Source organism: Lepisma saccharinum, chromosome 22, assembly GCF_977018435.1.
Source record: "Lepisma saccharinum chromosome 22, izLepSacc3.1, whole genome shotgun sequence".
Lineage (NCBI taxonomy): Eukaryota > Metazoa > Arthropoda > Insecta > Zygentoma > Lepismatidae > Lepisma > Lepisma saccharinum.
Window position 1 is genome coordinate 31,146,829 of NC_139250.1, and position 26,277 is coordinate 31,173,105.

At 41.5% G+C, this 26,277-nt stretch overlaps 1 protein-coding gene across 2 annotated transcripts in view; it reads right to left on the bottom strand.

Moving 5' to 3' along the window:
* Positions 1-26,277, bottom strand: part of LOC146004740 (choline transporter-like protein 1) — a 73,499-nt gene that overhangs the window by 42,926 nt on the left and 4,296 nt on the right. For both annotated transcript variants that reach the window (XM_083143704.1, XM_083143705.1), the window contains exons 4-7: positions 25,967-26,050; positions 23,567-23,648; positions 22,280-22,343; positions 19,715-19,823 (exon numbers count right to left, since the gene is read on the bottom strand). In XM_083143704.1, coding sequence (XP_082999830.1) covers positions 19,715-19,823; positions 22,280-22,343; positions 23,567-23,648; positions 25,967-26,050 — 339 coding nt within the window. The remainder of the gene's footprint in view (positions 1-19,714; positions 19,824-22,279; positions 22,344-23,566; positions 23,649-25,966; positions 26,051-26,277) is intronic.

Below are 26,277 nucleotides of genomic sequence, written 5' to 3' on the forward strand. Positions count from 1 at the left end.
GGGATTCCACCGTTAACACAGGGATTTCGCTTCCTGTGCTATGGGGCTTGCACCGTTAACACAGGGATTTCACTTCCTTTGCTATAGGACTTCCACCGTTAACACAGGGGTTTCGCTTCCTCTGCTATAGGGCTTCCACCGTTAACACAGGCATTTCGCTTCCTGTGCTATGGGGCTTCCACCGTTAACACAGGGATTTCGCTTCCTCTGCTATAGGGCTTCCACCGTTAACACAGGGATTTCGCTTCCTCTGCTATGGGGCTTCCACCGTTAACACAGGGATTTGGCTTAATCTGCTATGGGGCTTCCACCGTTAACACAGGGATTTCGCTTCCTCTGCTATGGGGCTTCCACCGTTAACACAGGGATTTCGCTTCCTCTGCTATGGGGCTTCCACCGTTAACACAGGGATTTGGCTTAATCGGCTATGGCGCTTCCACCGTTAACACAGGGATTTCGCTTCCTCTGCTATGGGGCTTCCACCGTTAACACAGGGATTTCGCTTCCTGTGCTATGGGGCCTCCACCATTAAAAGAGGGATTTCGCTTCCTGTGCTATGGGGCTTCCACCGTTAACACAGGAATTTCGCTTCCTGTGCTATAGGGCTTCCACAATTAACACAGGGATTTCGCTTCCTCTGATATAGGGCTTCCACCGTTAACACAGGGATTTCGCTTAATCTGCTATAGGGCTTTCACAGTTAACACAGGGATTTCGCTTCCTGTGCTATGGGGCTTCCACCGTTAACACACTGATTTCGCTTCCTGTGCTATGGGGCTTCCACCCTTAACACGGGGATTTCGCTTCCTGTACTATGGGGATTGCACCGTTAACACAGGGATTTCGATTCCTGTGCTATGGGGCTTCCACCGTTAACACAGGAAATTCGCTTCCTGTGCTATGGGGATTCCACCGTTAACACACTGATTTCGCTTCCTGTGCTATGGGGTTTCCACCCTTAACACAGGGATTTCGCTTCCTGTGCTATGGGGCTTCCACCGTTAACACAGGGATTTCGCTTCCTCTGCTATGGGGCTTCCACCGTTAACACAGGGATTTCGCTTCCTGTGCTATAGGGCTTCCACCATTAACACAGGGATTTCGCTTCCTCTGATATAGGGCTTCCACCGTTAACACAGGGATTTCGCTTAATCTGCTATAGGGCTTTCACAGTTAACACAGGGATTTCGCTTCCTGTGCTATGGGGCTTCCACCGTTAACACACTGATTTCGCTTCCTGTGCTATGGGGCTTCCACCCTTAACACGGGGATTTCGCATCCTGTACTATGGGGATTGCACCGTTAACACAGGGATTTCGCTTCCTGTGCTATGGGGCTTCCACCATTAACACAGGGATTAAGCTTCCTCTGCTATGAGGTATTCACCGTTAACACAGGGATTTCGCTTCCTGTGCTATGGGGATTCCACCGTTAACACAGGGATTTCGCTTCCTGTGCTATGGGGCTTCCACCGTTAACACAGGGATTTCGCTTCCTCTGCTATAGGGCTTCCACCGTTAACACAGGAATTTCGCTTCCTCTGCTATAGGGCTTCCACCGTTAACACAGGGATTTCGCTTCCTGTGCTATGGGGATTCCACCGTTAACACAAGGATTTCGATTCCTGTGCTATGGGGTTTCAACCCTTAGCACAGGGATTTCGCTTCCTGTGCTATGGGGCTTCCACCGTCAACACAGGGATTTCGCTTCCTCTGCTATAGGGCTTCCACCGTTAACACAGGAATTTCGCTTCCTGTGCTATGGGGTTTCCACCCTTAACACAGGGATTTCGCTTCCTCTGCTATGGGGCTTCCTCCGTTAACACAGGGATTTCGCTTCCTGTGCTATGGGGCTTCCACCGTTAACACAGGGATTTCGCTTCCTCTGCTATAGGGCTTCCACCGTTAACACAGGGATTTCGCTTCCTGTGCTATAAGGCTTCCACCGTTAACACAGGGATTTCGCTTTCTCTGCTATAGGGCTTCCACCGTTAACACAGGGATTTCGCTTCCTGTGCTATGGGGCTTGCACCGTTAACACGGGGATTTCGCTTCCTCTGCTATAGGACTTCCACCGTTAACACAGGGATTTCGCTTCCTGTGCTATGGGGCTTCCACCGTTAACACAGGGGTTTCGCTTTCTCTGCTGTAGGGCTTCCACCGTTAACACAGGGATTTCGCTTCCTCTGCTATGGGGCTTCCACCGTTAACACAGGGATTTCGCTTCCTCTGCTATGGGGCTTCCACCGTTAACACAGGGATTTCGCTTCCTGTGCTATGGGGCTTCCACCGTTAACACAGGGATTTCGCTTCCTCTGCTGTAGGGCTTCCACCGTTAACACAGGGATTTCGCTTCCTGTGCTATGGGGCTTCCACCGTTAACACAGGGATTTCGCTTCCTCTGCTATAGGGCTTCCACCGTTAACACAGGGATTTCGCTTCCTCTGCTATTGGGCTTCCACCGTTAACACAGGGATTTCGCTTCCTGTGCTATGGGGCTTCCACCGTTAACACTGGGATTTCGCTTCCTGTGCTATGGGTCTTCCACCGTTAACACAGGGGTTTCGCTTCCTCTGCTGTAGGGCTTCCACCGTTAACACAGGGATTTCGCTTCCTGTGCTATAGGGCTTCCACCATTAACACAGGGCTTTCGCTTCCTCTGCTATACGGCTTCCACCCTTAACACAGGGATTTCGCTTCCTGTGCTATGGGGCTTCCACCGTTAACACAGGGATTTCGCTTCCTGTGCAATAGGGCTTCCACCATTAACACAGGGATTTCGCTTCCTCTGCTATAGGGCTTCCACCGTTAACACAGGGATTTCGCTTCCTGTGCTATGGGTCTTCCACCGTTAACAAAGGGATTTTGCTTCCTCTGCTGTAGGGCTTCCACCGTTAACACAGGGATTTCGCTTCCTGTGCTATGGGGCTTCCACCGTTAACACATGGATTTTGCTTCCTCTGCTATGGGGCTTCCACCGTTAACACAGGCATTTCGATTGCGGTGCTATGGGGCTTGCACCGTTAACACGGGGATATCGCTTCCCATGCTATGGGGCTTCCACCGTTAACACAGGGATTTCGCTTCCTCTGCTATGGGGCTTCCACCGTTAACACAGGAATTTCGCTTCCTGTGCTATAGGGCTTCCACCGTTAACACAGGGATTTCGCTTCCTCTGCTATAGGGCTTCCACCGTTAACACAGAGATTTTGCTTCCTCTGCTATAGGGCTTCCACCGTTAACACAGGGATTTCGCTGCCTGTGCTATGGGTTTTCACCGTTAACACAGGGATTTCGCTTCCTGTGCTATGGGGCTTCCACCGTTAACACATGGATTTTGCTTCCTCTGCTATGGGGCTTCCACCGTTAACACAGGCATTTCGATTGCGGTGCTATGGGGCTTGCACCGTTAACACGGGGATATCGCTTCCCATGCTATGGGGCTTCCACCGTTAACACAGGGATTTCGCTTCCTCTGCTATGGGGCTTCCACCGTTAACACAGGAATTTCGCTTCCTGTGCTATAGGGCTTCCACCGTTAACACAGGGATTTCGCTTCCTGTGCTATGGGGCTTCCACCGTTAACACAGGAATTTCGCTTCCTGTGCTATAGGGCTTCCACAATTAACACAGGGATTTCGCTTCCTCTGATATAGGGCTTCCACCGTTAACACAGGGATTTCGCTTAATCTGCTATAGGGCTTTCACAGTTAACACAGGGATTTCGCTTCCTGTGCTATGGGGCTTCCACCGTTAACACACTGATTTCGCTTCCTGTGCTATGGGGCTTCCACCCTTAACACGGGGATTTCGCTTCCTGTACTATGGGGATTGCACCGTTAACACAGGGATTTCGCTTCCTGTGCTATGGGGCTTCCACCGTTAACACAGGAATTTCGCTTCCTGTGCTATGGGGATTCCACCGTTAACACACTGATTTCGCTTCCTGTGCTATGGGGTTTCCACCCTTAACACAGGGATTTCGCTTCCTGTGCTATGGGGCTTCCACCGTTAACACAGGGATTTCGCTTCCTCTGCTATGGGGCTTCCACCGTTAACACAGGGATTTCGCTTCCTGTGCTATAGGGCTTCCACCATTAACACAGGGATTTCGCTTCCTCTGATATAGGGCTTCCACCGTTAACACAGGGATTTCGCTTAATCTGCTATAGGGCTTTCACAGTTAACACAGGGATTTCGCTTCCTGTGCTATGGGGCTTCCACCCTTAACACGGGGATTTCGCTTCCTGTACTATGGGGATTGCACCGTTAACACAGGGATTTCGCTTCCTGTGCTATGGGGCTTCCACCGTTAACACAGGGATTAAGCTTCCTCTGCTATGAGGTATTCACCGTTAACACAGGGATTTCGCTTCCTGTGCTATGGGGATTCCACCGTTAACACAGGGATTTCGCTTCCTGTGCTATGGGGCTTGCACCGTTAACACAGGGATTTCACTTCCTTTGCTATAGGACTTCCACCGTTAACACAGGGGTTTCGCTTCCTCTGCTATAGGGCTTCCACCGTTAACACAGGCATTTCGCTTCCTGTGCTATGGGGCTTCCACCGTTAACACAGGGATTTCGCTTCCTCTGCTATAGGGCTTCCACCGTTAACACAGGGATTTCGCTTCCTCTGCTATGGGGCTTCCACCGTTAACACAGGGATTTGGCTTAATCTGCTATGGGGCTTCCACCGTTAACACAGGGATTTCGCTTCCTCTGCTATGGGGCTTCCACCGTTAACACAGGGATTTCGCTTCCTCTGCTATGGGGCTTCCACCGTTAACACAGGGATTTGGCTTAATCGGCTATGGCGCTTCCACCGTTAACACAGGGATTTCGCTTCCTCTGCTATGGGGCTTCCACCGTTAACACAGGGATTTCGCTTCCTGTGCTATGGGGCCTCCACCATTAAAAGAGGGATTTCGCTTCCTGTGCTATGGGGCTTCCACCGTTAACACAGGAATTTCGCTTCCTGTGCTATAGGGCTTCCACAATTAACACAGGGATTTCGCTTCCTCTGATATAGGGCTTCCACCGTTAACACAGGGATTTCGCTTAATCTGCTATAGGGCTTTCACAGTTAACACAGGGATTTCGCTTCCTGTGCTATGGGGCTTCCACCGTTAACACACTGATTTCGCTTCCTGTGCTATGGGGCTTCCACCCTTAACACGGGGATTTCGCTTCCTGTACTATGGGGATTGCACCGTTAACACAGGGATTTCGCTTCCTGTGCTATGGGGCTTCCACCGTTAACACAGGAATTTCGCTTCCTGTGCTATGGGGATTCCACCGTTAACACACTGATTTCGCTTCCTGTGCTATGGGGTTTCCACCCTTAACACAGGGATTTCGCTTCCTGTGCTATGGGGCTTCCACCGTTAACACAGGGATTTCGCTTCCTCTGCTATGGGGCTTCCACCGTTAACACAGGGATTTCGCTTCCTGTGCTATAGGGCTTCCACCATTAACACAGGGATTTCGCTTCCTCTGATATAGGGCTTCCACCGTTAACACAGGGATTTCGCTTAATCTGCTATAGGGCTTTCACAGTTAACACAGGGATTTCGCTTCCTGTGCTATGGGGCTTCCACCGTTAACACACTGATTTCGCTTCCTGTGCTATGGGGCTTCCACCCTTAACACGGGGATTTCGCATCCTGTACTATGGGGATTGCACCGTTAACACAGGGATTTCGCTTCCTGTGCTATGGGGCTTCCACCATTAACACAGGGATTAAGCTTCCTCTGCTATGAGGTATTCACCGTTAACACAGGGATTTCGCTTCCTGTGCTATGGGGATTCCACCGTTAACACAGGGATTTCGCTTCCTGTGCTATGGGGCTTCCACCGTTAACACAGGGATTTCGCTTCCTCTGCTATAGGGCTTCCACCGTTAACACAGGAATTTCGCTTCCTCTGCTATAGGGCTTCCACCGTTAACACAGGGATTTCGCTTCCTGTGCTATGGGGATTCCACCGTTAACACAAGGATTTCGATTCCTGTGCTATGGGGTTTCAACCCTTAGCACAGGGATTTCGCTTCCTGTGCTATGGGGCTTCCACCGTCAACACAGGGATTTCGCTTCCTCTGCTATAGGGCTTCCACCGTTAACACAGGAATTTCGCTTCCTGTGCTATGGGGTTTCCACCCTTAACACAGGGATTTCGCTTCCTCTGCTATGGGGCTTCCTCCGTTAACACAGGGATTTCGCTTCCTGTGCTATGGGGCTTCCACCGTTAACACAGGGATTTCGCTTCCTCTGCTATAGGGCTTCCACCGTTAACACAGGGATTTCGCTTCCTGTGCTATAAGGCTTCCACCGTTAACACAGGGATTTCGCTTTCTCTGCTATAGGGCTTCCACCGTTAACACAGGGATTTCGCTTCCTGTGCTATGGGGCTTGCACCGTTAACACGGGGATTTCGCTTCCTCTGCTATAGGACTTCCACCGTTAACACAGGGATTTCGCTTCCTGTGCTATGGGGCTTCCACCGTTAACACAGGGGTTTCGCTTTCTCTGCTGTAGGGCTTCCACCGTTAACACAGGGATTTCGCTTCCTCTGCTATGGGGCTTCCACCGTTAACACAGGGATTTCGCTTCCTCTGCTATGGGGCTTCCACCGTTAACACAGGGATTTCGCTTCCTGTGCTATGGGGCTTCCACCGTTAACACAGGGATTTCGCTTCCTCTGCTGTAGGGCTTCCACCGTTAACACAGGGATTTCGCTTCCTGTGCTATGGGGCTTCCACCGTTAACACAGGGATTTCGCTTCCTCTGCTATAGGGCTTCCACCGTTAACACAGGGATTTCGCTTCCTCTGCTATTGGGCTTCCACCGTTAACACAGGGATTTCGCTTCCTGTGCTATGGGGCTTCCACCGTTAACACTGGGATTTCGCTTCCTGTGCTATGGGTCTTCCACCGTTAACACAGGGGTTTCGCTTCCTCTGCTGTAGGGCTTCCACCGTTAACACAGGGATTTCGCTTCCTGTGCTATAGGGCTTCCACCATTAACACAGGGCTTTCGCTTCCTCTGCTATACGGCTTCCACCCTTAACACAGGGATTTCGCTTCCTGTGCTATGGGGCTTCCACCGTTAACACAGGGATTTCGCTTCCTGTGCAATAGGGCTTCCACCATTAACACAGGGATTTCGCTTCCTCTGCTATAGGGCTTCCACCGTTAACACAGGGATTTCGCTTCCTGTGCTATGGGTCTTCCACCGTTAACAAAGGGATTTTGCTTCCTCTGCTGTAGGGCTTCCACCGTTAACACAGGGATTTCGCTTCCTGTGCTATGGGGCTTCCACCGTTAACACATGGATTTTGCTTCCTCTGCTATGGGGCTTCCACCGTTAACACAGGCATTTCGATTGCGGTGCTATGGGGCTTGCACCGTTAACACGGGGATATCGCTTCCCATGCTATGGGGCTTCCACCGTTAACACAGGGATTTCGCTTCCTCTGCTATGGGGCTTCCACCGTTAACACAGGAATTTCGCTTCCTGTGCTATAGGGCTTCCACCGTTAACACAGGGATTTCGCTTCCTCTGCTATAGGGCTTCCACCGTTAACACAGAAATTTTGCTTCCTCTGCTATAGGGCTTCCACCGTTAACACAGGGATTTCGCTGCCTGTGCTATGGGTTTTCACCGTTAACACAGGGATTTCGCTTCCCATGCTATGGGGCTTTCACCGTTAACACAGGGATTTTGCTTCCTGTGCTATGGGGCTTCCTTCGTTAACACAGGGGTCTTGACTAGATCAAGCATGTCTGCACGAACATATTGAAGCATATTTTATTGCAAAATTCTGCTTTATATTGAACCTGCCATGTATTTGTTTTCTTGGCTGAAACTTCAAAAGACATCAATAAAGTTGATGGAAGAAGATCATAGAACAAAATAACGGAATTTGAAGGTTCATATGTAGCGTAAAGAAAATATTGGTTCAATAAAAGCAGCTGAATTGGGTTTCAAAAGAGGTATTTATTAATATTCCTGTAACGAAATGCAACTAACAGTTAACTAGTAAATGTTATGGAAATATATTTGCGTGAGAAAACAAATTATTCATTTTATAACTTTTAATGTATTCGTCTAGTTATTGTTAATAATAATAGTAGGCTAATAATAATAATAAACAGTATGTTCATTTTACTTCTTAAAAAAATAGGAAGAATTTTCTTGTATTTTTCTGCTAGCATATAATTTCAGCAATCATTGTCATCCCTCTTTTTAAAGCAAAAATCTTAATCGCATACAGTTCTTTGTGCATAATATAGTTACTCCTTCTGTAGCATTTTACTTTTTCTTGTTTTCAACACTAGCTATTATTCGTTTTTAGGAAAGGCTTATGTAGCTAAAATATATCTTGCAAGATGAGCTAAAATATTCAGATACCCAGAGTGGTTATTGAAAATTTCCGTTGGGGGTCGGATTCCAATAAGTAGTTTTGAAGCATCGGGATATTACACAGTCCCCCCAAAACTGAAGGTGTGCAGAAATAACAAGAGAGGAGGTGCAGAAGACTGTTTAACCATGCGTCAGAATTCAAACTCAGTATCAGCACAATAGGTAGCTATGGTGCTATATTGAAAAGGAAATTTCAATTTACATATGCTGATGAATTTTGTTTATATTCAAACAATAATAAATACCTTTATAATTATTATAATGATAAAAAACTAGAGATAACAAAAGTTACAAGAGCATCAATTATGCATTTGTTTAAAAGAACATTTATAACATAACATATAAATGTTATTTATATGAAGAAAACATTTCTATATTATCTCCTTGTGAGGTAGAGTAAGTCTTTTTCTTAATATTTTTACATGCATCAGTTCTACATCTGAGTATACTCAATATGTCAATTTCTTCAACCAGGTTTACAAGATGGCTTCCATTCTTCAATTTTTAAAACTCCACATATGGTTAATTCACATCCAAAATGCAGAAGATATTTCTCTCACTTTTGTCTTATTTCTCAAAACATTCATTTGAGGTAATCCATTATTCATCTACTAGCTAGATAATGCAGATGCAAGCAGATAATAATTTCCTGCTTCCAATTTTTAAACTTGGCACTTTTCACAAGTTCCAAATCTTTTTTAAAGATATGCCATTATAAAAGCATTTTCAAGCTTCTGTTATGAACAAAATGTCTCTATATAGTTTAAACAAACTATTAAGAATTAACTTGCAAAGTATAATCTTTCATAATATCAAGATTTATACAAATATCAATCCTTCACCAATAGCCACATTTTTACTTATCTTCCATCCATCATAAGATTCCTCAAAGTCCCAGACAGCTAGTATTAGAGCAACTAGTTCAAGCCAGATTTTTTAGTATGTGTTATCTTCAATTGTTTTTGTTTTATATTTTTGTCCATAAGTGCTTAACAGCTTGAATGTTTGTGAAGTAAATGTACATATTTGCTCTGTTACAGCTATTTTACTATGTATATCACAATATACTTATCTAATGATTACAATTACCATTTTTTGAATGTTGATACAAGTAGTGTAATTGGGTTGTTTCTACGCAATACTTGGTACGAGCTCTTTTTTATCCTCTTTTTTTATCAATTGAATATCACTTTTTGACATATTTTGACAATTTTTTGTCGATGTTTTAGCGTTTAGCGATGTTTTAGTAAAATTTCCCATTTTTCCCACCTCATACTTGGTACGAATGCCACGATCTTACGTGATATAACTTAACCTATCCTTTTTTATTACGTGCTAAACTACACGAGAGCCTCTAGTAGTGCAGGTGCCCGGGTTCACAAACATCAATTGGGGTCCACCAAAGTAGTGCAGGTGCCCGGGTTCACAAACACCAAGTGGCGTTCACCAAAACCTCAAAAACTCACTTTCTCTCCACGTTCCGCGCCTCATTTATTGCGCTGACGATGTTTCACAGCGAAGAAAACAGCATCAAAACCTCAAAAACTCACTTTGACCAATCGAGGATCATCAAAACCTAAAAAAAAAAAAAAAAAAAAAACTCACCTTCTCTCATTTATTGCGCTGATGATGTTTCACAGCGTGTTTATATATCGTGACCTTTGTAAACCTCTCTCGGGAACGATGTGTAGTGGACTTTAGAGAGTTCTGCGCCCTTAAGTGAGGTTTAGTGTTGCCAACCCCCCAAAGAAAATTGGACAGAAAAAAAGCTCTGGCATCACATTTTAAGCTATTTTTTACCTCCTGCAAATCTTGCTCTCGTCCTTTGACCTACACTTTTGAAATGACTTACGACATTTTCCTATAAGTCTGTCTCCTCTTACTGTAAGGTCCCTCAGTGTAATCTACTACGACCTTGCTCTCAGCGTAATCTGCTACGATGTTTTTTAAAAAAAAACTCATGTGTGATCTTCTGCGGTGTGTGTGTGTGTGTGTGTGTGTGTGTGTGTGTGTGTGTGTGTGATAATCAAAATTATTTTTGTTAAGGCCCTCAAAATAGAAAAAAAAAATATCCCGCCAGAGAGGGGTGCGTGGTGCCCAACACCAGTTCTAAATGGTCATGGCTATCAAAGCCATGCCTCTGTAGAGTTTCATGAGTTATTATTATTTTTTTATTTGCGCACCGAACTAACTTACATTGTATTTTATATAACCTTGTTGATTTTTTTTAGTATGTGGCAATTATTTTTTTTTACGAATTATTTTTTAAAACTGCTCCGTGATCCTCTCGTTCTTCACGTCGTACGCGAAGGACTTCTCTGCGACCAGGATGACGCTGCATAGAGTATCGGCAGGCAGCGCGTCGTGGAACTCGCAGACGACCTTGATGTTGGTGCGATCGTTGACCACCACCTGTTTTCTTTTCGTGGTATTGATGACGAACATCGGCCTGCGTGCTTTGAATTCGCTGGGCGCGTAGTACACGTCCACGCTTCCCTCGGTCACGCGCTTGTAAGCCGCGTAAGCTTCGTAAAGTTTGAGGTAATCGTCTTTGGTCATGTCGAGGTTGTAATTCTCGCGCGGGAACACTTCGTTCCTACCATTCTTGAGATAAACGTTCTTGATCTTGCAGTCGTCGAATTTGCTGGAATCTTTTTCCTGATTGTTATCGCGTCCGGTCTGAAAGAGCACTACGACGAAATCAGGCATGTCGAACTGTATGTTGTTGAACTGAGTCGTCACGTCGAATTCCATGTGACTTCCGGACGCTAATTTTTGCACGCACTGGTAACCGTGAAAGTGAATCGGCACCTGCGGACTCTTCAAGATCTCCGCTTTGTACTTGAGGGCGTAGTTCGTTTCGTATTCCACGATCGGCATTCTCAACTCCATGCTCCGGATGACGCATTTCGCTGCTTCGGGTAAAGTGTTGGCTATCGGCGTGCCGTCGGCGTTCAAGTTGGTGTATCGCATCAGTGCGTCGTTGTCGTTGGAAGCTCTTCGAAACGTGATCCTCAGTCCTCCCTTCCACATGATCTCCTTGTAGTCCAAGAAGAAACCGGGCAGCAGACGCATGGGAAACAGCACCGTGTGACTTCTCGTCGATATTTTGGTCCCCGCTTCGAACCCTCCCGCCTGATAGTATGCCGCGTCTGTTTTGGATAATTTCAACGTTCCCACTGCCGTCGACGTGATGCCTGGATAATCGATTCTGTCGATGACGGTGTTGTGTTTCCTCACCTCCACCTGCGAGAACAGGTGAGGCACGAAGTTGTCCACGAGTATCAAATTTGCTGCTGCGGGGAACGCTTCTCCGCTTTCTTTCTTCACCACGTCGAATTGAAGGTAAAGATCCGCTCTGTGAGGATGAACGAACCCGTCGCCTACGTCCACGTCGTATTCGATCTCCCGGTTCGGTTCGTTCAAATTGGTGAACGTGCGACGGTTGGGAGGAAAAGATTGCAATTCGTAACTTTCGATCTGCTCTATTTTTTTGTTGTTATTGTTCCATGACGACCTATGCCAAATTTTTTGGTAGGAAAGACAGAGGACATCGAGACGATGTTAACACAAGAAATCCCAGCTCTCTATGATCATCTTTTCGGAAGTTACGAGTGATCAAAAAACATTTTTGGCAATTAGCCCAGCCTTGACCTCAGGAAGTCCAAATTTTGTACACGTACTCTGCATCACCAAAATCGATAAGGGGGTCAACGGGGAGGATTTTCGCACTATCTCTCTCAGCGTTTGTCGAGATTTTTTTTTTTTGCAATTTAACGCTGGACTTAGAAAATTTTCGATTGATGAAAAAAAATTGGTTCCATGACGACCTATGTTTATTTTGTTAGAAGATCAAAAAGGACACCGAGACACGACCGACACACTAAACCCGACCTCTCTACGACTACTCGTTCAAAAGTTACGAGTGATCAAAAAGTTTTTGGGAGGGGGTGGGCTAACTTCTTACCCTTTGACCCCAGGACCACCAAAACTTGGTATACGTATTCTATACCTCCAAAATCGACAGGGGGCATCTAACGATGCCGTATGGGGGTGTTTTTCGATATATTTTTTCGATAACTCTTACCATTTTCGAGATATTTGCAAATTTAAGATTTTTTAACACAGGACTTGGAAAATTTTCGGAACATTTTTTTTTTTTGTTCCATGACAACCTACGCCAATTTTGTTATGAGAGGACAGAGGACACCTAGACGATGCTAACGCAAGAAATCCCAGCTCTCTCTATGATCATCCTTTCGAAAAAGTTACGAGCAATGAAAAAAAAATATTTTGGCAATTGGCCCACCCTTGACCCAGGACCTCTAAAAAAAAAACTTTGTACACGTACTCTGCATCACCAATATAGACAAAAGGGTCAACGGGGAGGATTTTTGCGCTATCTCTCTCTCTCACTGTTTTCTTTTTCGAGATATTTGCAATTTAACGCTGGACTTGGAAAATTTTTCGACAGAGGGGTCAAATTTGGTTCCATGACGACCTATGTTTATTTTGTTAGAAGATCAAAAAGAACACCGAGACTCGACCGACGCACTAAACCCGATTTTTCTACGACTATTCGTTCAAAAGTTACGAGTGACCATAGTTTTGTGAGGTGGGCTAACTTCTTGCAATTTAAGATTTTTTTTAACGCTGTGGACTTAGAAAATTTTCGATTGATGAAAAAAAAAATTGGTTCCATGACGACCTATGTTTATTTTGTTATGGGAGGACAGAGGACACCGAGACTCGACCGACACACTAAACCCCGACCTCTCTACGCGTACTCTACGTCACCAAAAAAAATCGACAAGGGGGAGATTTTTCGATAACTCTCTCACTGTTTCCAATGTACTTAGGTTTTTTTGATAGACGACAACGACGGACTCATCAATGAGTAAACATCTGTGAACTCGTTGAACAAGTCAACTTTTTTTTTTTCAGTACGTCAATATTTTTTTTCTTATTTCTTAGTGAATGGGTTATGGATGACTTGCAACGACGAAGGCCTTCTAGCAACACGTACTTAGCTTATGCCTCTTCCACCGAACATTCAACACAAGAGGGCTGTGTTAAATATACAGAACAGCGATAACAAGTGTTTCCTTTGGTGTATATTGGCTGCACTGCATCCTGTTTATTGCAAAAATAATCCACAGTGGGTTGGACATTACAAACAATACGAGTCCGAGTTTTGAAAGTGTAATGTCTGGCATCGAATACCCGATGACCATTTCTGATACATCAAAATTCGAAACACGAGCACGAGATGCAGAAGAAAAACGCTTAATCATCAACGTGTATTCCTATACGTTGGATAAACATGTCGTGCATCCCGTCAGGATAAGCGATGTCGACGATGATGATGCTCGTGTGATTAATCTTCTTCTAATTTCAAACGACAGTGTTCACCATTACTGTCTCAGGAATGTTATGCTCTTCCCCTTTTCTCTATAAAAAAGAGAGATTTGTGTTGATTGTTTGGTTAAAAAGAATTTCCTAATTATTTGTTTTTGTCACAAGAATTTTTTGCATTTCAAACATTCCTAAGTGTTTGCGTAAAGATTGATGCATTAACCTGTTAAGAATGTCACATTAATAATACCGGCTCGGAAATGTCATGTCCTCTTCCTCTATAGAAGGTCATATAAATGTGCTAATTGGTTGGTTAAGGGGGATTTTTTGATTAGTAAATTGAGGTTATAAATACGTACGTATAAAGGTTTTGCTAATATGGAATGCTAAAGCTTAGTACTTGGCTCTCTCAGAGATTCGAATTCTATTAGGTTAAACAGCATAGAAATTTCACAGCAAGAATTCTCATATTTACTGACGATATTCTTAACAACCTGTGTTTTGATTCCACTACAAAAACTGTATACAAAATATGCAGTCCCTAGAATGAGATGGATGAGGCTTATGAACCTCGACCTATACAGTTGTACAATCTGGCAATGAATAGATGTTTTTTTTTATTAAGCATAGCAGAGTGTTTTCGCTTATTTTAATATCAGGCAACAATGTTAGAAAGTGGCCCCAAGAATAAAATTTAAAAATCACTAATGTGATATGAAGTTTTTTTTTTTACTTGTGTGTATTTGAATATGAAAGTGAGGTACTTTGAATAAATGAGGGGGACAATCACAAGTAAGCTTGCAATGGTATTGGGAGGTGTCACGAGTTCAAACTTCAGACGATTCCTGCTAATCTGCTAAGGCGATATCAGTACGAAAATTTGTAAAAAAGAAGAGGCTAATGGCAACGATGAGGATGAATAATGATAATTATGACGAAATTGATGTGTGGCACTTAGAAAACAAAACTTCAAAGTGTATTGCACCAACAGCTACAATTGTCCCCCTCTCCCCAAAATACAAGGCAGTAAATAGAGGTGTATATTTGTTGGTTTACGAGTCTGAGGGCTTAAGTTAGTATGTTTATTATAGCTATACATATTAAAAAAAAGAAATGACCTGAGCAATAAAATATAACAATACTGATCCTGACCTTTGTCGGATGACGTAGTGGTAATGTTGTTGCAATCCCACTTCTGATGGTGCATAGACTTAAATATTTCCATAACATGAAATACTGTTAATGGGAATATGTTGTTTCTAATATTCTATATAGAAAGCAGATAACAAGAAAAAGAAGAAAAGAAATGTTGCAGGTAGATACGGAGCCTCAACCCAAACACATATATGATCGGACAGGATGTCAATAATGCATTTATAACTAACATGTGATTATTCAAAAATTGAAATAGTACAGTGGGAAACAACTAACTAACTAACTCTCTATGTTTTTTTTTAAACCGGCACGAATGAGAAAGGAATAAAGGAGATTTTTACAGGAATCTTGTTGGGAAACCTGATGGTAAAGAACCAAAACGAACATGAAGATGAATCTAAAAGAAATCTGTAAAGATTGGAATAGAATATATATAAATTTTGCTCAGGATAAGTACAAATTGAACTGTAACCATGAATTTTCAGAATCAAGAGTGCTAGAGAATTAATTAATTAATTAATATTTAATATAATGAAGGTAGTAATATAGTATTCTTATTGAGAAGAGAATTTCTACAAAACTAATTTTTCCTCGTATGTTTACTAATAGCAGTTACATTTGACATGTTTGACTAATCGCGAATCAACGTACGGAAGCTGTTGGAAGCAGTTTGAAGACTGAAATGGCTATGGAAGGACACTTATTATAATGTTAATATTTTAGTATAATGTTTTGAGAATTGCTTCTCGATAATGTTTGGTATATAATTTAATCTGTTGTTAGATAAAATACATAATTATCAGAATTTAAGGATGGAAAATATGAAGAGCGAATGAATGATACGTTTGACTAATCGTGAAGATAAGTATCACAGTACGTTTTATCGTTCTTATATAAACGTTGAAATGTTTAAGAACGTATAAGAACGTTTACTGAAACGTTTCAACGCTGTTTCCCATGCGTCTGCTGCCCGGTTTCTTCTCGGACTACAAGGAGATCATGTGGAAGGGAGGACTGAGGATCACGTTTCGAAGAGCGGCCAACGACAACGACGCACTGATGCGATACACCAACTTGAACGCCGACGGCACGCCGATAGCCAACACTTTACCCGAAGCAGCGAAATGCGTCATCCGGAGCATGGAGTTGAGAATGCCGATCGTGGAATACGAAACGAACTACGCCCTCAAGTACAAAGCGGAGATCTTGAAGAGTCCGCAGGTGCCGATTCACTTTCACGGTTACCAGTGCATGCAAAAATTAGCGTCCGGAAGTCACATGGAATTCGACGTGACGACTCAGTTCAACAACATACAGTTCGACATGCCTGATTTCGTCGTAGTGCTCTTTCAGACCGGACGCGATAACAATCAGGAAAAAGATTCCAGCAAATTCGACGACTGCAAGATCAAGAACGTTTATCTCAAGAATGGTAGGAACGAAGTGTTCCCGCGCGAGAATTACAACCTCGACATGACCAAAGACGATTACCTCAAACTTTACGAAGCTTACGCGGCTTACAAGCGCGTGACCGAGGGAAGCGTGGACGTGTACTACGCGCCCAGCGAATTCAAAGCACGCAGGCCGATGTTCGTCATCAATACCACGAAAAGAAAACAGGTGGTGGTCAACGATCGCACCAACATCAAGGTCGTCTGCGAGTTCCACGACGCGCTGCCTGCCGATACTCTATGCAGCGTCATCCTGGTCGCAGAGAAGTCCTTCGCGTACGACGTGAAGAACGAGAGGATCACGGAGCAGTTTTAAAAAATAATTCGTAAAAAAAAATAATTGCCACATACTAAAAAAAATCAACAAGGTTATATAAAATACAATGTAAGTTAGTTCGGTGCGCAAATAAAAAAATAATAATAACTCATGAAACTCTACAGAGGCATGGCTTTGATAGCCATGACCATTTAGAACTGGTGTTGGGCACCACGCACCCCTCTCTGGCGGGATATTTTTTTTTCTATTTTGAGGGCCTTAACAAAAATAATTTTGATTATCACACACACACACACACACACACACACACACACCGCAGAAGATCACACATGAGTTTTTTTTAAAAAAAACATCGTAGCAGATTACGCTGAGAGCAAGGTCGTAGTAGATTACACTGAGGGACCTTACAGTAAGAGGAGACAGACTTATAGGAAAATGTCGTAAGTCATTTCAAAAGTGTAGGTCAAAGGACGAGAGCAAGATTTGCAGGAGGTAAAAAATAGCTTAAAAAGTGATGCCAGAGCTTTTTTTCTGTCCAATTTTCTTTGGGGGGTTGGCAACACTAAACCTCACTTAAGGGCGCAGAACTCTCTAAAGTCCACTACACATCGTTCCCGAGAGAGGTTTACAAAGGTCACGATATATAAACACGCTGTGAAACATCATCAGCGCAATAAATGAGAGAAGGTGAGTTTTTTTTTTTTTTTTTTTTTAGGTTTTGATGATCCTCGATTGGTCAAAGTGAGTTTTTGAGGTTTTGATGCTGTTTTCTTCGCTGTGAAACATCGTCAGCGCAATAAATGAGGCGCGGAACGTGGAGAGAAAGTGAGTTTTTGAGGTTTTGGTGAACGCCACTTGGTGTTTGTGAACCCGGGCACCTGCACTACTTTGGTGAACCCCAATTGATGTTTGTGAACCCGGGCACCTGCACTACTAGAGGCTCTCGTGTAGTTTAGCACGTAATAAAAAAGGATAGGTTAAGTTATATCACGTAAGATCGTGGCATTCGTACCAAGTATGAGGTGGGAAAAATGGGAAATTTTACTAAAACATCGCTAAACGCTAAAACATCGACAAAAAATTGTCAAAATATGTCAAAAAGTGATATTCAATTGATAAAAAAAGAGGATAAAAAAGAGCTCGTACCAAGTATTGCGTAGAAACAACCCAATTACACTACTGATACAAAATACCAAATATGACATCATATTATACATTGAACAATTTTATATAAACCTTGATGCCAATGCAAATGTACACAATTTCAATAAATTTAATTATAAATTTGAATGTATCATATCTTTCTTGTCTGAAAGAACACATATGATTGAAGATATTTGTTTTTCATATTGCCAGTCAAAAATAACTGTTATGAATATGAATTCAAAATATTGCACAATTGTGGAAGTTTGAACTTAGCCTAACCTTTTTCAAATGTTGTTATGACAATGTATTATTTTTAATGTCATAACAGAGAGTAGGGATTTCCCTTGAAATACCACCATGCAGATGCTTTCGTCTTTTGGAACTGCATTTCACACTATATATGGCTGCACCTGCTTGATAATAGATATGGTAAATTTCCCATATCCGGAAAACGGCTGAAATTTTCTAGTTCATTTAATTTTAATATTCGTACTTACGTATTCTGCATTAAAACATTGTTGAAGGTGGCATTTCGCTTATTTCAATGAAATAAGCTCAATTTGCGACATATCGAGTAAGTTTTCTTTGTTTCTTTTTCCCTTCAGTAACACGCTAAATGGCGGCCACAGTTTCACTACCGTAGTCGGCATGCAGTGTTTCCGCCCCACTCCACCCAAAAATACCTACGTAGCCCACAAACCATTGACTCATAGCCCCACGAACCATTTCCGGTAAGGTTAGGTTAGGTTGGGTCACGTTTAGGTTAGAATAGTTAAAAATTGGTTTACAAAAAAAAAATGCGTAGCCCCACACACCATTCTCGCATAGCCCCACGAACCATTGATACATAGCCCCACGAACCATTGCCACATAGCCCCACAAACCATTGACACATAGCCCCACGAACCATTGACACATAGCCCCACAAACCATTTGCGGAAACGTACCTTCTTCAGTTACAAAAACACGAGTTTGGAAACACTGACCGCGATTACCCGGGATTACGTCATCACACACAGGCAACATCCGGCTGGAAGTAAATGGATGCAACAGCTTTCGTGCATCGGTCACACATTTATATCGAAAAATAGATGATTTACCGGCAAAATTCAATGAACGATGCGAGAAAACACTTCCCCGAACTTCCACAACTATAAGGAAACTGCATTCCGTAAGTAATTTCTCCTGTAAATTTGAAGAAATCCGTTTTCCGGATATGGGAAATTTACCATAGATATTTGTAATATGTTTTCTTATGTTGACAGTAATACATCTAATTGTTTCAGTTTGTTTAAAGCTAATTTGCACCTAACTTTTAACAGTCAAATAATCTTCTATTGTAGCCATTACGTAGGTATTACAATCCACTTTTATACTCTTTCCCTTTATTAAATGGATGTTGTTTTATTTTACATAAAGTATCATATACAACGAATATGGTTTTCTTTCTTTCCTCAACACTATGTTCCATGTTCTTAATAATTAATATTTAATATCTTCTTTATTATAAATAATAATAAGCCGAGGCGCAACAACCCGTGAGAGCCAGGACCTAACTCACTTCCACCTGCGAGGCGGGAGATCAGCCAACCAGTTACGAGGTGACGTGCGGTCAGCACGACGAACCGCAAGGTTTCCATAACCGGATTACGCTACTCATTCATAGCTCCCCAATTTTCTCACCATGGTGGGTGGCCACCGGTCCCATACACAGGTCCAATTCTTAGGAGAAAAGTTCTTTTTTGTGTTTAGGTAAAACTTTCATTGATCATGGAGGCCCGCTTGTTCTCTAGTCCTGTGCACACACTGTTGCCAGAGCCTAATACATTTTAAGCATGTTACACTGTGAGAACTTACATAGAGAAGTACCAAAATATATTGACGGAAACATGTGTAGCTCTACTCACCAGAGGTACGTCATGCCAGCAAAATTTATTACAACTGAAGTAATGATAATAAACCACACCACACGATGTCCGGAGCTTCTGAATAACAGCAGAACAAAAGTCGATAGAGCTAGAAAAAATAATGGTATAGTAGATACTGCACGTATACGCAGGATAGCATGAAAAAAAATTGCTATTAGGCGCAGTCAACTACTCAATATAAACCAACATTCTAACTTGCACTATTATCCAAGAAATATTAACCCTTAAAAGTGCTTAAACCTCTACAACTAATTTGGCACTTTAGAGGTCTTTGAGGTTTTTATCCATTTTTCTGAGCAGAAATTTTAACCTAAAACACACTAATGTTACAGCAATTACAGGCATATTTTTATTAAATTTGTTGTGCTCATAAAGAGATTAAAATAAATATATGTTAAGTAATAGTTACTATGCTTATTACTATTGTATAAGGCCCAGTATACTTACAACTTTATAGTCTATATTTGGTTTTCTTGTGGAACATTAAATCTTTCTCTGACATCTTCCGCTGGGTATCCTTTAAATGTATCTATTTTTTGAGACTTTATTAGATATAGCACATACGGTTGGTTATTTTACACTGAATTTGTGAGGAATGAAAAAGCAAAAAGAATTTTTTTTAATTACAAAATAACACAAAAATGAACAAATATTAATAAAGAATTAAGCCTGAATCACACAGAACTGGATTTATTAGTAGGAATGCCCTAGCTGGCGCTGGACTGGCTACCCATTTGCTAGTTTTCGTCTCACACGATATTTGTTATCGTATTTGTCGATAGACTTTTGTTCCCATAAGACATTGCACAGTAAAGATGGACGAGCAATTTGAAGAATGTTGTAAAAGAATTACTGCTTTGTTCTTTTATTGAAAATTAAAAAAGAAATATAGACTAGAGATTGGCTTCCAAAAATATATTCAATTCGTACTGAACAAATACCTTCCAGATGGCGCAGTGTAATCAAGGGGTCCCACTTTAAACTGTAGGTCCAGTCCCGATTAGCCTTACTGTGCATGAAGTGGACTTAAAACACTCATTCAATCAATCGTACCGAAAAAGCTTTTTAATTAACTCGGGTATGCATATTCACATAATTACATGAAATTCGCAGGATTCATTCACAAAAAAAAAATCAAACATTTAATTTAATACACTTGTAATAATAAGGATTTTCATTTTCGGCTAATCATATTTGTCACGTACACATCGCATCGCATTGCATAAATACCTAAATATTAATGAACTGAACACGAATGCATTGCACGTCATCTCTTTCTTTTTTTATTTATCGGAAAACTAACAAAAACAGCCAACACTAGGAAACCACAGACAAAAAACTCCCCTTTGCAAACTCGGAGATTATCTTCACATGGCCAAACTTTAATCTGATTGGCTGCTCCACAGAATCCAGTCGAGGAAAGCCAGTAGCAATTAACATATCCTATTCCTCCAAACCAGCCAAGTAGCCAGGCAGGCAGCCATCACATCCGGACAGGTAGATAGTTCAGCGCCAACTAACTGGAAATCCAGTTCCGTGTGATTCGGCCTTAAGATGGCACTACTTGATATTATTTACAAATACTTCTTCTGAAAGAAGACCGAAAGGCATAAACCGAGGAAAATATATCAATACTTGATTTGAGGTCAAGTTTGAAGTCAACTTTACAATTTTTGAATCATTTTTTTTATCTTGTACGTCCATTTCTCTAATTTTCCAATTAACAGCGTAATGGTAAGGGGTAAATTAGTAAACTGAGTATACACAATCAAATGATACAAAACAATGTAAAATTGATGCCAAAGTGTGAAGTAAGTTGAAGATGTCAGAATGCTTTAATGTTCCACACGAAATCGAATTATAAATTACGTTCTTTATAGCGTACCGGAGCTCATAGGCCTCCATGTGCTTTTAAGGTGTACACTGCCTTTACTTACTATACGATAGAAGCTTTACCTAAGGTTGACTTTTAATTCAAACACACACACACAGTGTGAAGTCGAACGGTTTACCTCTCCCCTTCTCCTGTCGCCTCAAATTTTGTACATATGCCTCACCACACACACAAGGATTGTTTATCATATTTGATTATTTTGTATTAGAGATATAAATAAGTTAATAACTCGTGTTCACAAGGGGTACTAAATCCTAATCAAGATTAGAATTCCCTAATCCAGATTGTAAGACACACTTCTGTCCTCAAAGCACTATAGCTTCTGGTACATTTTCCAGCACGCTGAGTGGTCGACTCATATCATCAATGCAGATGTCGGGTTCGAATGCATGGATATTCCTTCATAGATCCCTCCCGATCGATTCTTATTGTCGAATGCAGGCTTCAAAGAGACAAGTGCTATTCAGTAAAGTTGACCACCTGGATGTCTCCTACACACTATGACAACTTGTCATTTCTGTACGGAGACACCCTGTATATATATTTAGCTACTAAAGTATGAAACTCTAACTGTAAATGTAATATTAAAGCGTCGTCAATCTATAAAATGCCGCACAAGAAACTATTATCTATCTAGGAAGGTAATTTACCTAGACCAATGAAGCCCATGTACAATACCTCTCTCCAGCACAGTCTTATGTCTTGAGGAATTTCCTGCAATGACAACATTTATATCAGTGGAAATACGTATTATACTTTTAAAGTGGGTGCAACCAGGATGGTATTTGAATATGGGGGGAGGGTTACGGGAAAATAGCCTAATGGTCAGCGCTCTCACCTTTTGGAGCAAGCAGTCCCAAGTTTGATCTCCAGTTTGAACTCCAAAATTTCGATGCTTACCCAATATCGTAAGGATAATTTGGGAGGGGTACTACTTGAAACCATAGTTGTTAAAGGTCCTGGAATTGTAAATAAATTCGATTTCGCTCCGGGAGAGAAAATCAGAAAGCATAAATGAGTTCTGGACCGTAAACTTAGTTATTAGTGTTTTAAGTCCACTTTATGCACAGTAAGGCTAGTCGGGAATGGTCCTACAGTTTAAAGTGGGATCCGAACTACTATGTGCCTCCACACCGGGTATCGAACCCAGGGGACCGTAAATAACCTATTAATTATAATTAATAACAATTATTAAAGTATTCCAATTCGGTCCCGGAACCTTTTTCAGGATCAATTTAAATACGGTCCAACTTCTGTATTGAAATGAAACAATACGTAACTTGCACAGAATTGAAATTGTGAGAGAAAAAATGTTCCGGTCCTGTAATGAAACCCATTACAATTTATGGGTTCCGAACCTTTAGTAACACTACTTGAAACCAGTAGTAGCGGAATCCGGTCACGGAAGCCAGAAAACGGCAACTGTAGGACTGAATACCCTGACTACGCGTCACACCACCAAAATCTACTTTGCAGGCCTGCTTTCAAAGGACGGGTGCGACAAGGAATTTTAAAAGTTTATGATGGGTAATTTCTTCATTCCTCTTTCAAATCACAAATATTTGGCCTAATACATATTAAATCGTATCACATAGGTTACTCGAAATTTTGAAGACGTGATTGGCCGATCCCTTAACTGGCTGATCCACACGGAATTAAATTATCAAGAATTTTCCTTCCTTTGTTCGCAGTGGGTGAGAATTATTCTTCGCTTCGCTTCACCATCTCTCTGCTGTAGCGGCGCCATAGATGTGGACTTCACGCCAGTGGTTATCGCAGTCTGCTTCAAATTCCAGGGCAAATCATATTGCCTTTGTTCCCTCACATGTTTCAAAGATTCATCATTCATCGTCACGATTAACATAGAGGAGTAGAAAAACCACCAAAAATAACAAAAATAAAAATTGTAGGTCTTTAATAGATCATTGAGAGCTTACCTTCAATGCGAGCAATAGCTCTCCAAAACCATTATTTTTTCGAGCCTCTCCTACTTTGAAGCAGTGGTTTGCGACGTGTAGGCTGTGGAAGCAAAGAAAGGTATTACAGCACAAATTCAATGCACAAAGATATGCCTTAGACTGGAGGCGCCATATTTTCTTATAACGATGGGCCACTGGATGTCTGCCAAAAGTTTGAGTGCGTCACATTCAAATACTCGTAACAGATCCCGCTGCGGTAGCACTGGCAGAGATGATTCCACACAGGTAAAACAGCGGAAGCGAAAAATCAAGCCGGCTCGGTAGCTCAGTGGCACGGCGCGGAATGCCAGAGACCCGGGTTCGAGTCCTGGTCGAGCCTGCATTTTTCGCTTAATATTCTACGTAGTATATCTCCTGTGTGTGCCTAATTTAGTGTAGTAATGGGTTGTTTAAATATTGGAGTACAAATTCAAATGTTAAATTTTAGATTCGATTACATTTCAAACTATGATACAGTAATAACTAAAAATTATTAACTAATTAACAGTATAATTTACTAATGTCAAATATGGAAATATGCTTAAACCTTCATGGTCCATGGCTTAGTAGAGCACACTCTGAAACCGTTCTGGATTTAAACGTTTCTCATCTTTACCTACCTACATACAGAGAACTAGTTATGCAAAGCTTTAAGCCTTCCGTACACAATTCAATTGTCGTTGAAATAAAGCATTCGAGACTCAACAATTCTATCATTGAAAGACATTGAAAAATGCTATTTCTTGGAATATTGTAAGATGTAAAATTGCATTTGTACACGATCATACTGTACAAAAAATTGTCAGAGGTTTCACTTTTGTACCTCAAGATGGCAGTGCATATAACCTTAAAATAAAATAGATTTTCTGTAACGAAAATATTTTCTTTTCCAAAGAAAAGTCACTACAATCTCGAAAGTGCACTTACCTGGTATTATGAATGCAATTTAAAACACAAAGAGACAATTTGAGTAGTCATATTGGTGGAAATCTTGTTACACAATATATTGCTAAATACAGTATAATTTCATTAGATATGTAGCAAGTCCTTTCTATTAAGCGTATGTTATTATGCACAAACTTGTTGAATTAAAACTATATCTCAATGAAATCCTCAGAAATTGTCCTGCCCCACTATTTTTTAAAGAAAGTGCTGTTTATTCTCTTGAAAACGATCCCATCAAAGCATCTGAAAAAGCTCTTGGTGTTATCATTGATGAAAAACTAAACTTTATTGAGCACATTACAGCTATTTCTGCAATATTCTTGCATCTGCTTGATATTGTATACAGGTTTACTGAAATCCAAAATCAATCATCCATCAGTTTATGCTATCTCCCCTATTATTCGATGTTCTCCTATCTCGTCCATAGCTTCTAAAGCGAATATTTACATGAATTAATCTGTCCTAAGCTTTTCCTCGCCATTGTTTGCCTGCCAAATAATAACTTCTCTACACCACCACAAACAGAGATATTGCGTCTGTTTTGAACATCCAGCCACCGTACACTCGTTGTGAACACGTAGATATGATCTTCTTGCATAAAATCACCATTAAAGAATGGTAAAATGCGAATTTTTAGTTGGTCAATTCAATTTTCGAATACCCACCCACACATATGGGAAACTCTTACACAATTCCAATAAAATATCTCTTCCCAAACACTCTCTTTTCTTTCTATAAGTCCACGCTTACACAATAACCTACCTTCAAATTTTGGTATGTTCTTGCCTAAACACGGTTTCCCGCAATCTTCGACAGTATCAGTATGTTGATGCTGCACTTTTAATAAATGCAAAATAAATTAATACCTTCAAAGATCGATGGTAGAAAAATATTTTACATACGGATCCTTGTCGAATATAATTTTCTTTATGGAACCTGTAGGGTAAAGTAATATAATTTGGTGACATAATTATTTGGTGATAATTCTTCTAACGTATACCACCTATGGATTATATAAGATTAGATGACGATGCATTTGAGAAGATGGGCACTCCTAGCCATCTCATCTAGTGTATAGGTTATGCTGTGGCATAAGTTACAAGAATTATCACCAAGTAACCTACGCCACCAAATTATTTTACCCTACATTTGTTTCTGTCAAATGTCTTAATTCTTTGTTGTTATAAAATCATGATTATTAAATTACTGTCTTTTGCTAAAAACCACACAGAGAAAACATAAATAGAATTCTGTGTCTTGATACTTTGATGTGATGTGATTGTTCCGGCTTGAATGGCTTTATTTTTAATTGGTTCTAAGCAAGAATTATTGAATGCTAAAGGAGGAAAGTGACGTGTGCTCTTACGTCACTTTCTTCGCCTTGATTGAGAAAATTGGATCGTGTACAGGTGGCTTTAGAATGAGTATACATACTAGCCCGTAGGACAACAGGTCAAGCACAGCCTTCTCTTGTAGACGGAACCGTTGTCATCCCTGTAGATATCCATAAATTCAATCCTGCAATGAGTCAAAGGGTAAAGAAAGAAACATTACAATCCGATCTAATCTTGTTTTACTTTTTAACAAAGTTACTTCTATACACACCAGGCACGTAGCCAGGGTGAGGGCTAAAGGGGCTGAAGCCCCCCTGAAATCCTACAAGTATCGAATTTAACTAGTGCATAGTGGTAATTAATTTTACTTCCTTAGCAGGATTAAACATTAGATCGAAAAAAAAGTTTAGT